Source organism: Littorina saxatilis, linkage group LG16 (assembly GCF_037325665.1).
Source record: "Littorina saxatilis isolate snail1 linkage group LG16, US_GU_Lsax_2.0, whole genome shotgun sequence".
NCBI lineage: Eukaryota > Metazoa > Mollusca > Gastropoda > Littorinimorpha > Littorinidae > Littorina > Littorina saxatilis.
In genome coordinates, this window is record NC_090260.1 from 25573656 (window position 1) to 25587557 (window position 13902).

Below are 13902 nucleotides of genomic sequence, written 5' to 3' on the forward strand. Positions count from 1 at the left end.
CACACACACACACAATCTACTCCTCAGTTTGCAGCGTGGCTTCGACAGCGAGTTTGCCCGTACCCAAGGGGATTAACTCGAAATAACTCAGCGCGCGGTCTGCTAGGTACACGTGCACTCAAGTTAACCTCTGCTTTGACCTGTGGCTGTGTGCCAAGAGAGAGCAGAACACACACGCCGTAGACCAGATAAATAGGTGCTTGATTTTGGTATTTTGATTTTACATAACATTAAACCTTTCTTGGGGTTCATGGTCATGGCAACAGCCATAATAATATTATATCATGTATAATATTACATTTCAGCATATGTGAATTACATGTCATCATAACAAACTGTCATACATTTTTATTCCTCATCATTCTGATTGATCACAACCAAACCTACTATCAGTGGACACATCCAAATGCAAGCGCCTGTTCTTGACAAATTGCCACAGTGACTGATCTAAAAATATAGGTCCTTTGCCGCCACGGACACTGTTTGGCCTGTAGGTAAAATGTACAATGTATTTTCTGATTTGTGCACAAAAGCTTTTTTTCTTTTTTTCTTTTTTTTAACATAACAATGTTTAATGTCACTGTATGTTTGAAAGACCATGGTCACATTTGTAAAACAAATGTTAAATTAAAAAATAAATAACATTTTGGTTCATGATTTTTTCCTACACCTGTGCTAAAACTAAGAAGTAAAAATGTCGGTATATAAGTCACTCAAATACTTTAAAGTATGAATGGTTAGAGTTTGTTGCGGTTGACCCTGCACAGTTCGACATATGATGTTTTTGTTGAACAATTTTGTCAAAAAAAACAAAAAAAAAAGTAAGGGCAGTAACTCAAGACGTAAATGTGGCAGTGTCCCATAGGCAACCGCAGAGTTATCCTGTCCATAGGCAAGCGCTTACTTGATCCCAATTACTAGGCGTCTCCGGACGCCTAGAATAAACAAAACAAATCTAGCCAGGCAAAACTGATGCTACCCCAATATTGTACTGTTGCAGTGGAAGAAGAAAAGGCAATTATCTATATGTTGTGTGGTAGGTAAAAGCAGTTGAACCAATTGTGTATATGATATATCAACATGCCTTTAGAAAAAACACGCACGTGCATCACACACACACAAACACACACGCACAGATACACGCACGCACAAATACACATACACGCATTGACGCACGTATATACAAACACACACGCCCAAACACATATACACACACACACACATAACACACACACACACACATACACACATATACACACACACACACATAACACACACACACACACATACACACACACGTACACACGTTTCTGATAATAATCGTTGGGTGGGAAACCCAGTCCATTTATATCCGTTTTCAATTTGCATAATAATCTTTTCAAAACAATTTTGACGGGCGAGGAAACATCTTTGGAAGAGATGTAAGCCATATAATTATTATAATAAGCAAAGAAGAAGGAAATACATGTTATTTCATATACATTTTTACCCGTTTTGGATTTGTGTACGAATAACAAAGAACAGCCTTTTCAATCACAACATAGCAACATCTTGTAGCAGGCGTAATGTCGATTTCATAAAATATTCTCTTTTTGTGTTTGCTATTTTCGTCCGAACATAGGATAAACTGCAATAAACACGACAAAAAAGATACGTAATCGATAATCGATAACACTACTACCATGGGGGGAAATGTACGTAAAGTTTCCTTCTGGGTCTCTCTTGCAGGAACCATTTTAAATAACACAGTCTAGCATAAAGCACAAGTTCAACAGAGATTTTCCAAAGCTGTTGAGTGACTTGTCTTTAGAGCACCTGCCTGTACTGTCCTTAGCCTCGAGCGCAAGCAAGTCAAGTCAAGTCAATATTTATTTCAAAAAATCCCTAGGGTTACATGAATTAAAAAAACAAAACCCGGTGACATGTCTTCGAGATTGGGCTGCTCACGGCCCGTTCTAACATTAGGGTCACCACATAACACAACATGCATGTCGTGCTTCTGAAGTGTTTGCACAATGAATTCCTCAAGAATTAAAAATTCCATCTTTTAACACTAAGGTGTCGTACACGGCTCCGTTTATGGGCACGACGTATGAGGCGACCAGCAGCACATCTTGTTCAGTACCCATTGCTGACTTGTCTATTTTCACCGCAAATGAATTGTTACATTTGGTATTGATTTCTGACACGAAGCATTAGATAGATTTTCTAAATAAAAGCAAGACCCCGCCTGAGTGTCTACCTCGCCGGGAGAGTTTCTTTGCAGGCGCAACAAACTTGTCAAAATCAGTAAAAAGTCTACTAAAATCAAAGGCACTGTCTACAAATGTCTCTGTCAAACAGACTATGTCAAACGCACACACGTAATTCATAAAAGATATATCAAAAAGTTTGTTATTTAAATGCTCTACATTATATGTCAGAAACTGTACGTTACCAGGATGGTCGGCTTTACCCTATTTCTTGTTTCTTTCTGAACGGCTCACATTTCTGCTTCTTTTTCTTCTTCAGCGTTCCAGAATGTTCTGGTTATGAGGGCCCCAAAGGGGGGGTATCATCACGATCACGGGAAGAGAAATTTTAGCTTTCACGATCACAGTTGCCTTGATTTTTGTTTTCACGATCACAAACACCTTGACGAATAGAGAATCATAGAGTGATACAGCTGTGAAAAATGTACGTTGAAAATAAAATGCTTTGCAATAATGCCCATCACGATCACGAACACAAATGACGATCACGATCACGAGACTTGATTTTTTTGTCATCACGGATCACGGGCAAAGTCCCATCACGATCACAGAAATGGAAATTTCGGCAATCACGGTCACAGAAAGGTCAAAAAACGCCAATCACGATCACGATTTTAAACCCTTTGGGGCCCTCGGTTATGTGTGAGCTCGTTTGCCCATTTGGGTTCCCCAAACTATACTCTGAGAGCATAGTCAGCTTCACTCCGCTTTCATTGAGTAGGCATGCTGGGTATTTTCGTGTTTCCATAACCCGCCGAACTCCGACATGGATTACAGGATATTTTCCGTGCGCACTTGGTCTTGTGCTTGCGTGTACACACGAAGGGGGTTAAGTCACCAGCAGGTCTGCACATAAGTTGACCTGGGAGATCGGAAAAATCTCCACTCTTAACCCACCAGGCGGCAGCGACCGGGATTCGAACTCACGACCTCCCGATTAGGAGGCCGACATTTCTGCTAAATCCTTGGCTGTTGTTGTGGGAGCGTTGTGAGCTCTCACCTTCACAAAGAGAGACAGAGAGAAGGATTTGGAGGTGGGGAGTACAAGAGGAAAAGGAAGAGAGAGAAAGAGAGTGTGTGCGTTTCGCCGTCGACGCGGAATTTTGGCCTTGGTCGATTTTTACAACTTTTCAGGATCTGAACAACAAAGTGACTGTGGTGAGATGAATAAAGTTAAAAAACAAAAGATATCTGTACTCACCGATACAAAAACAGCACACGACGACAGTACGAATTTTCGCTTATGTAAGCTTCATCAGGAACAAACAAACACAAAAGGCAACAAGTTATACAAGTCGCGTACGGCGAAATAACAACATTTAGTCAAGCTGTCGAACTCACAGAATGAAACTGAACGCACTGCTTTTTTCACAAAGACCACATACTCGTAGTTTCGTCAGTCCACCGCTCGTGGCAAAGGCAGTAAAATCGACAAGCCATGCAGAATAGTGCGGTAGTGGTCGCGCTGAGCAGGATAACACGCTTTTCTGTATGTCTACTCTTTTTACATTTAGTCAAGTTTTGACTAAATGTTTTAACATAGAGGGGGAATCCAGACGAGGGTCGTGGTGTGTGTGTGTGTGTGTGTGTGTGTGTGTGTGTGTGTGTGTGTGTGTGTGTGTGTGTGTGTGTGTGTATGTGTCTGTGCGTGTGTGTGTGTAGAGCGATTCAGACCAAACTACTTGACCGATCTTTATGAAATTTTACATGAGAGTTCCTGGGAATGATATCCCCGGATATTTTTTCTTTTTTTCGATAAATACATTTGATGACGTCATATCCGGCTTTTTGTAAAAGTTGAGGCGGCACTGTCACACCCTCATTTTTCAATCAAATTGATTGAAAATTTGGCCAAGCAATCTTCGACGAAGGCCGGATTTCGGTATTGCATTTCAGCTTGGTGGCTTAAAAATTAATTAATGACTTTGGTCATTAAAAATCTGAAAATTGTAAAAAAAAAAAAAAAAAATTATAAAACGATCCAAATTTACGTTTATCTTATTCTTCATCATTTTCCGATTCCAAAAACATATAAATATGTTATATTTGTATTAAAAACAAACTCTGAAAATTAAACCGGCCCCCGTGGCGCAGTAGTTAGCGCATCGGGCTGCGGGCCGGGAGGTTCGAATCCCATCAGGGTCATGTGGGTTTTTCGGGCTACAGTCGGCTCCTACCCAGAGTGGAAGTGCTATGGTTCCTATGGGAAGGCTGGGATCACACAGCCGAGTGTCATTCACTTAACGAATGCGACTTTGAGGGTGTTCAGGTTCTGTCTACCTGACCAACACCGCAGGTGCGGCAGTTCTCGGACAGTAAGCGTAGAGTGCTGCCCTGTCACGTAGTCTCAAACCAAATTGGAAATCCATAGCATCATCATTATAATCATCCTCATCTCATTAATCATCCAAAATTATAAAATGTCCTTGCTCTTGTGGCCCTTCATGCCCGGAGCTCTCATGGTGACCTTGGTCTCATTGTTCCTGTTCCATCCTTCCCTGAATAGTACTTCTGCTGTCAGTCTAAAACATGTGACGTTCTGGGGGGTCGACGGAGGGACGTGGTGGCGGTCTGCTCTCTGGAGGGGACGCTCACTTAGTCTGGCTCCGCGACTTAGCAGTCAATGTCGTTAGTAGGGGGCATAGTAGGTAGTGGGCTGAGTCCGTTAGCTCGGGACAGACACACTACTGAACACCGTCGAAGTGACTCAGCAGAAGTGCAGTGTCAACTTCTGAGGGTAGCCTACCGCAACGACCCGACATCCCTCCCTGGAGCGTCTGTAAAATCGACAGGTCTGGCAGCGGAACGAAATTCAGATGTGGATGGAGCAGCGAATGCAGGGACGGGGCGGCGTGAGAGAACACCGGAACAAGGAACAGGTGTAAGGAAAAAAAATAAAAAAAAAAAAACCTCTGAAAATTAAAAATATAAAAATTATTTTCAAAATTAAATTTTCGAAATCAATTTAAAAACACTTTCATCTTATTCCTTGTCGGTTCCTGATTCCAAAAACATATAGATATGATATGTTTGGATTAAAAACACGCTCAGAGAGTTAAAACGAAGAGAGGTACAGAAAAGCGTGCTATCCTTCTCAGCGCAACTACTACCCCGCTCTTCTTGTCAACTTCACTGCCTTTGCCACGAGCGTTGGACTGACGATGCTACGAGTATACGGTCTTGCTGAAAAATTGCATTGCGTTCAGTTTCATTCTGTGAGTTCGACAGCTTGACTAAATGTTGTATTGTCGCCTTACGCGACTTGTTTTTATATTTAGTCAAGTTTTGATTTTTTTTAATCTCAGTGGCATGCAGGCAGCTTCAACCCTTTCTGTTTTGCCTCTCTTTTTTGTTTGTTTGTTATTTTTTTTGTTTTGTTGTCGGGAAGCATCCTTCTTTATTGATCTTTTTTACATTTAGTCAAGTTAAACACTTTAAACGAAGTTGTAGACCGCTTTTCAATGGTCTGTCTGGCCATGTTCAGAGCTCTTCCAGTAAAATGTCCGTTCTTGTCAGTCAATAGTTTGCTCTTCATCGGAACATTATCTGGAAGCCAAATTTAAATGGCCTGCCTGGACATTGTCATGAGCTTTTCCAGTAAAATGTCAGTTCTTGTCCGTCAATATTGCACATTATTTTGATTTCAACATGATCAGGAAGCTGTTGGATGGATTCTAATGGCTTGGCTGGCTTTTTCCAGGCCCTCTTCCAGTAAAGTATTAGTTCTTGTCAGTCCACGTTCGACACTTCATAATGATGTCCTCTATCAAGAAGCTGTGGGGCGGATTCCAATGGCCTGTCTGGCTTTTTCCAGGCGTTGTTCGAGCTGGCCTTGAAAGCGGAGCATAGAACGGTCCGTTATCTTTTTAGGGTTGCACGTTTTCCAAGCTCCAACTGGACATTTCCGGTAATGATGTAAAACGGCGTCCTTCGCTGGGATGTAAACTCTGAAAGCAGACAATGATAGTAAAAGCAAGTACGTACAAGGACATCTTTCAATTTACAGGGATAATAATTATGTGAGAAAAATAGCCCTCAGATCGACTGCAAAGTAGATTCTGCGTTATAAAGAATGCTACCGCCCAGCAGGACTGCCTTCACTAATAATAGGCAAAGGCCAAAGAGAGAGCACTATTCGTGAGGGTGGAGTTTGGTTACTTCCCTTGGTGCACGTTTTTGCAAGCATGACTGTTAGGCAAAAAAAAAACCCAAAAAAAGTCTGTTTACGGTAACATAGGGGAAAAATAGGGTCGGTAGGTCGGGATTTGTTTTTAATTTTTTTTAAAAAATGTTTCTTCAAAAAACCATATTTTTAAGTTATTTTGCCAAAAAACAAAGTTTGTTTTTGTTTTTTTTCCCCCAAATGCCAAAAAAAGTCTAGGGTCGCGCGAAAAAATAGGGTCGGTCGGGATACCGTAAACAGACTTTTTTTTTTTTTTTGGGGGGGGGGGGGGGGGCCTTACTAGCACGGCAACAACAAAATCTATGGTCCGGATAAATAAAGGGAAGTAAGCGCCCTAAATGCATGTAACGAAACGTGTAATAGAGCAAGTGAGAGTTATGACGAGCAGACTGAGTCTCCTTGCACCTAAGAGAATAACAAGTATTGCCATGAACAAGGGCCCGGCACGGTTGGCCTAGTGGTAAGGCGTCCGCCCCGTGATCGGGAGGTCGTGGGTTCGAACCCCGGCCGGGTCATACCTAAGACTTTAAAATTGGCAATCTAGTGGCTGCTCCGCCTGGCGTCTGGCATTATGGGGTTAGTGCTAGGACTGGTTGGTCCGGTGTCAGAATAATGTGACTGGGTGAGACATGAAGCCTGTGCTGCAACTTCTGTCTTGTGTGTGGCGCACGTTATAATATGTCAAAGCAGCACCGCCCTGATATGGCCCTTCATGGTCGGCTGGGCGTTAAGCAAACAAACAAACAAACAAACATGAACAAGCATGATGATGAAAGTTGCTTGTTCAATCCAATGCTTATTATTCTCCAGGGTGCTAGGAGACTAGCTCTGCCAGAACTATCACCTACACTAGTACACATTCGGTATGCATTTAGAGCGCTTACCTCCCTTTATGTATTAGTATTTTAAATTGCGCGATGCCCCATCTGATTCTTAGCACCGGGAGAAAAACATGTTGTCGGGGAACCAGAAATATTGATTTGTTTCTCGATGTTCAGGTCAATCTGCGAAATTATTTGTTCCAGGGCTCTCTCTCTCTTTCTCTCTCTCTCTCTCTCTCTCTCTCTCTCTCTCTCTCTCTCTCTCTCTCTCTCTCTCTCTCTCTCTCTCTCCTCTCTTCTCTCTCTCTCTCTTCTCTCTCTCTCTCTCCTCTCTCTCTCTCTCTCTCTCTCTCCCTCCCTCCTTCTCTCTCTCTCTGTCTCTCTCTCCTTCCCTCTCTCTCCCTCCCTCCCCCCCTCTCTCTCTCTCTCCCTCCCTCTCTCTCGATCCCTTCTCTCTCTCTGTCTCTCTCTCTCCCTCTCTCTTCCTCCCTCCCCCTCTCTCTCTCTCTTTCTCTTTTTCTCTCTCTGTTTGTGATACATAACAAGGAAACCGTGTTGTCTGCTGGTCACACTCTGGTGGGGAAGGTAGGGTTGGTAATTGTGGTGAAGCTAGGAGGGGAAGGGGAGGTTGAGAGGGAAACAGAGGTGTGGTTGAGTAACGGGCCCTCTCTATGACGCGCCGTTTGATACTAATTCAACAGTTAGCATCAAACGGCGCGAGGAAACTTTACTGACGTTCATTTAGCATCAAACGGCGCGAGAAACTCTACTGAAGTTCAATTAGCATTAAACGGCGCGGGAAACTCTACTGAAGTTCAATTAGCATCAAACGGCGCGGGAAAACTCTACTGAAGTTCAATTAGCATTAAACGGCGCGGGAAACTCTACTGAAGTTCAATTAGCATCAAACGGCGCGGGAAACTCTACTGAAGTTCAATTAGCATCACACGGCGCGGGAAACTCTACTGAAGTTCAATTAGCATCAAACGGCGCGGGAAACTCTACTGAAGTTCAATTAGCATTAAACGGCGCGGGAAACTCTACTGAAGTTCAATTAGCATCAAACGGCGCGGGAAACTCTACTGACGTTCAATTAGCATCAAACGGCGCGGGAAACTCTACTGAAGTTCAATTAGCATCAAACGGCGCAGGGAAACTCTACTGAAGTTCAATTAGCATCACACGGCGCGGGAAACTCTACTGAAGTTCAATTAGCATCAAACAGCGCAGGGAAACTCTACTGAAGTTCAATTAGCATCAAACGGCGCAGGGAAACTCTACTGAAGTTCAATTAGCATCAAACGGCGCGGGAAACTCTACTGAAGTTCAATTAGCATCAAACGGCGCAGGAAAACTCTACTGAAGTTCAATTCGCATCAAACGGCGCAGGGAAACTCTACTGAAGTTCAATTAGCATCAAACGGCGCAGGGGAACTCTACTGAAGTGCATTTATCATCTTCCCGTGATTTACCTTTTTTTGTTGTTGTTATATGGCGACCTTGGGACGAAGGTGTGTATTCTGGCCTGCACCACTCTGTTCATGAGGTACACATACTTCTCGCGCTCATCTCTGGGCAGGGTGCTGTTGAGGTACCGGAAGAAGTTGATGTCGGTCTTCACGTCAGTCGGACCCCAGTCGTAGATGAAGAACTGGGTGAAGAAGTAGAAGCCTGCGGCGTCCGGTCTGAGCTGGTGTGAGGCGGACCAAAAAAAAAAGGACAATGTAGTATGAGCCTCTCTCTCTCTCTCTCTCTCTCTCTCTCTCTCTCTCTCTCTCTCTCTCTCTCTCTCTCTCTCTCTCTCTCTCTCTCTCTCTCTGTGTGTGTGTATGTGTGTGTGTGTGTGTGTGTTTGTGTGTGTGCGTGTGCGTGTGTGCGCGCGCGTGTCAGTGTGTGTGTGTGCGTGCGCGCGCGCGTGTGCGTGTGCGCGCGTGTGTGTGTGTGTGTGTGTGTGTCTGTCTGTTTTGTATATGGGGTGTTTCGGTTTGGTATCTGACTCTGAGAGACCTTCTCACGTTGTTCGGACCCCAGATGAAGAACTGTGTGGGGAAGTAGACGCCTGCAGCGTCTGGTCTAAGCTCGTGTGCGGAGAAAGAAAAGGGAGAATAATATTGTGTTCGTGTTTTCTTTTGTTACATTTAGTCAAAACGTGACTAAATGTTTTAGCATAGACGGGGAATCGAGACGAGGGTCGTAGTGTATGTGTGTGTGTGTGTGTGTGTGTGTGTGTGTGTGTGTGTGTGTGTGTGTGTGTGTGTGTGTGTGTGTGTGTGTGTGTGTGCGTATGTGTGTGTGTGTGTGTGTGTGTGTGTGTGTGTGTGTATGTGTGTGAGTGTGTGTAGAGCGATTCAGAGAAAAGTACTGGACCGATCTTCATGAAATTTCACATGAGAGTTCTTGAGTATGAAATCCCCGGACTTTTTTCATTTTTTCGATAAGTGTCTTTGATGACGTCATATTCGGCTTTTTGTGAAAGTTGAGGCAGCACGGTCACACCCTCATTTTTCAATCAAATTGGTTGAAAGTTTGGTCAAGCAATCTTCGACAAAGTCCGGACTATGGGATTGAATTTCAGCTTGGCAGCGTAAAAAATAGTTAATTATTTTGCTCATTAAAGTTGTCATTAAAATCGAATTTTCACTAACAGATTTAAACATGATTGAATCGTATTCCTCAATTTCTCCTGAATTCAAAAACATATACATATGTCATGTTTACTATAAAAATGTGCTCAGAATTACAGAAAATAGTAAGTAAGTACTGCGTTCGCGCGCTATACGCGGAGACGAGCGTGATCCGTCTCGGTTTTTCGGTGTGGTTAGTCAATACTATCTCAATATAGTCTCGGCGTTGACAATTTTGTTGTGATGATGTTGCTGCTGCTGCTGCTGATGATGCTTGCTTAGATTATCAACTGAACAACATCAACGCGATCACCCCTTACTCACCATGAGGTGTTCCTTGACGAGGTCCTTGATGGAGACGTGCTTGGCGGGCATGAGGACCTCATCCAGGTCGTGCCCCAGAACGTAGCTGTAGCCCCGCAGTCTCTGCTTGCAGTCCATGATGGGAAACATCTCGTCGTGGTTCAACTGATGAGTCTGCCAGCGAGCTGGGTCCAGTCCGCGGTTATAAGGAGGCCCTGTTGAATGTATGAATGAATGAATGAATGAATGAATGAATGAATGAATGAATGAATGAATGAATGAAGGAATACAATAATGAGTACATGGGTGAATGAGTAAATAATGAGTGAATGAATGAATTAATTGATAAGTAAATGAATAAATGAATGAATCAATCAAATAAATAATTAATGGATGAGTGAGTTAATGAATAAGTGAATGCACGAATACATAAATGAATGAATGGATGAATGAGTGATTATATTAATGAGGTTTGCTACGGTACCCAGTGACCCTGGTCCAGTCCGCATTCATGCAGAGGTCCTTGTCTTTCTTTATTTGGTGTTTAACGTCGTTTTCAACCACGAAGGTTATATCGCGACGGGGGAAGGGGGGAGATGGAATAGAGCCACTTGTCAATTGTTTCTTGTTCACAAAAGCAAAAATCAAAAGTTTGCTCCAGGGGCTTGCTACGTAGTACAATGTGGAGGCCCTTGTGAAATGAGTGATTGAGTGAATGAATGAATCCCGGTGGAAGCGTGCTGGGTATTTTCGTGCTTCTATAACCCACCGAACTCTGACATGGATTACAGGATCTGTTCCGTGCGCACTTGGTCTTGTGCTTGCGTGTACACAGGAAGGGGGATAAGGTACTAACAGCGAGGTCTGCACATGAGTTAACCTGGGAGATCGGACAAATCTCCACCCTTAACCCACCAGGCGGTTGCGGCCAGGATTTGAATTCACGAAATTCCGATTAGGAGGCCGATGTCTTATCCACTACGCCCGTCCGTTGCTTTTTCTAATATTGCTTTTCACGCTCGCATTTCAGTATGTTAACAGAAATCTTGTGTTAATCTGTTATGGCACAGCAAGCCATGTAGCATTATCTATTAAACAAATCTAGATGTGGAATATTTGAGCACGTGTACGGGAACGTGTACGGGCAACGTCAACAAATCTAGTTTTTACGTCGCGCGTTTGCCAAGATCTGCAGTCTTGGTGGGAGCAAAACAACGTGTGCATTTGGAACATTGGAGAAAAGAAAGTGAGTCACGGGGGACGTAGGCGTGCAGGCCATTGCTACACGTTCGATCATCTAGAACACTGACATGACTCACCAGGCAGCTCATAAGGCACGACGTTGAGAAGCCCCATGTCCTTGTAGTACCTGAAGACCTTCTGGATAGGCTCCGGGTTGTCAAGGTCCATGACCTGGATGTGATCCACCCCGAGCAGTCGCTGCACCTCGAACCACTCCATCAACCAGTTGGGGTCAAGGGAACCGCCATAGGCTGCCTGTGGGTTAAATTGAATTTAAAACGATATTGCTCGCCCATTGGTAACGGGGAGTAGAAAACAAAACGATTTCGATCTAGAAACTCGAACTACCAGATACGGTATCCATGTCCTATCCCCTGTACGTATAGCCCCATCATCTCGGTATTCAGACAAAAGTGAAGGTGGCTGGTTACACCTCACCAAACACACACACACACATCAAGGTAGAACCGCTCTGATAAAAAAAAATAATGAAATGACACACGCTCACCTTGGCACACAGCGCCAGACCCTGCGGAACGCTCTTCGGGAAAATCACGGGCAGGTAATCCTCCTCGCCCACTGGACACGATGATGACGTCAGCGTCGCGAGACTGACGTCAACGCCAAGCGCGGGGACGACGCATGCGTACTGTTTGCCTCGGGTCTGCGTGTGTTTGAAAATTTCCTTAAACGGGCCCAGACGGCCTGTCTCGCAGTAGTGCTTGTGGAAAATGGTCGCTGGTGTTGTGAAGAGAGTCTTGCCCTTGAAAACCAGTAAAGGGCAATTCCAGTGTAACTGACGCGACATTCGCACACACACACACACACACACACACACACACACACACACACACACACACACACACACACACACACACACACACACACACACACACACACACACACACACACACACACACACACACACACACACCCACACACACACACACACACGACAGTCACAATCGATGATATACAGAATACATCTGTTGACAGATTTCCCCAATCGCGATAGACGAAAAAAGACGGACTTTCCAAAACTTCAGGGTGTTCAAAAGGAGTTTAGAAAAAAATTAACAGACGTGGCATTAATGCACACCTCTGACCAAGTTCAGCTAGAAAGTGTGTGTCTTTGCAGGGTTTTCTGTACTAGTGCGCCTTGCGCCATTGGCGCATAACATCTCAAAATGTCCCATTGGAATTGCCTTCAGTGTGTCAAAGGGCGCACTGAGATTACGTACCACTGCGCCACCCCATGCACACTTCTCACGGGAGTACAATGTTCGGAATGAGCTAGGCAAAATCGCGCGCCAAGCCGAGCAACTTGCGAGTTTGTAAAATGCAATGTGATTTGCTTTTAAAATGTAATTCATTAGTATTCAACCAATTCTGCGAACTATCTGTGCTTGCGCGATTACCTCTGTGGAAACTGTCAACAGAAGCGATATTGATCGAAACACAGACAAACACAGACAAACACACACACACACACACACACACACACACACACACACACACACACACACTAACCGGATACACTGGCACATTTTCATATCATCCTATGGCACTAAATAGCACTATTTTGCATCTTTCGACAAATGCATTTTCGGACCGCCTAGCCTGCTTTGTACGTTTTGCCTTGGACTATGTAACGTCCCATCAAAATTTGGTTGAGGGGGACAAATGTCCCATCAGAATTTGGTTGAGGGGGACAAATGTCCCATTGTCTTTTCCGTCCAGGCTAAACCCTGCTTTGTATTCGTATCATTCTGCTCTTTATCGCAGAACTGACATTTTAAGTGTAAGGTGAAGGTCACTTGAATAACAGCATTTCTTGATTGATAATGCTTCAAAGAGGAATCTGTCTTGGTGTCAAAAAACAGCTGAACTTTCCCCTTTGGCTGTAGAGGAGATTTAGTCTACACCAAACTTGCGAAATAAAGTAAGTTAGGGGGAAGAATTTACCCGATGCTCCCCAGCATGTCGTAAGAGGCGACTAACGGATTCTGTTTCTCCTTTTACCCTTGTTAAGTGTTTCTTGTATAGAATATAGTCAATGTTTGTAAAGATTTTAGTCAAGCAGTATGTAAGAAATGTTAAGTCCTTTGTACTGGAAACTTGCATTCTCCCAGTAAGGTAATATATTGTACTACGTTGCAAGCCCCTGGAGCAATTTTTTGATTAGTGCTTTTGTGAACAAGAAACAATTAACAAGTGGCTCCATCCCATCTCCCCCCCCCCTTTCCCCGTCGCGATACATGTATAACCTTCGTGGTTGAAAACGACGTTAAACACCAAATAAAGAAAGAAAGTAAGTACCAACGGACAGATGTGACCCTAACGTGTGGACTAAAATATAGTAAACAACTTCTTCTTCTTCTTCTTCTTCTTCGTTCATGTGCTTAGACTCCCACGTTCACTTATGTTTTTAGCACGAGTGGATTTTTACGTGTATGAGCGTTTTTACCCCGCCCTTC

The 13902-nt window shown here is 43.7% G+C and overlaps 2 protein-coding genes across 2 annotated transcripts in view; both read right to left on the reverse strand.

The window, feature by feature from the left end:
- The window catches only part of LOC138950663 (arylsulfatase B-like), a 33016-nt gene extending 29239 nt beyond the window's left edge, over positions 1-3777 (reverse strand). The window contains exon 1 of the mRNA XM_070322372.1: positions 3454-3777. The gene's annotated coding sequence lies outside the window, so the exon portion shown is untranslated. The remainder of the gene's footprint in view (positions 1-3453) is intronic.
- LOC138950664 (uncharacterized) overlaps positions 1308-13902 on the reverse strand; it is a 52338-nt gene continuing 39743 nt past the window's right edge. The window contains exons 4-8 of the mRNA XM_070322375.1: positions 11934-12188; positions 11503-11680; positions 10205-10398; positions 8729-8946; positions 1308-6199 (exon numbers count right to left, since the gene is read on the reverse strand). Coding sequence (XP_070178476.1) covers positions 6019-6199; positions 8729-8946; positions 10205-10398; positions 11503-11680; positions 11934-12188 — 1026 coding nt within the window. The 3' untranslated portion in view covers positions 1308-6018. The remainder of the gene's footprint in view (positions 6200-8728; positions 8947-10204; positions 10399-11502; positions 11681-11933; positions 12189-13902) is intronic.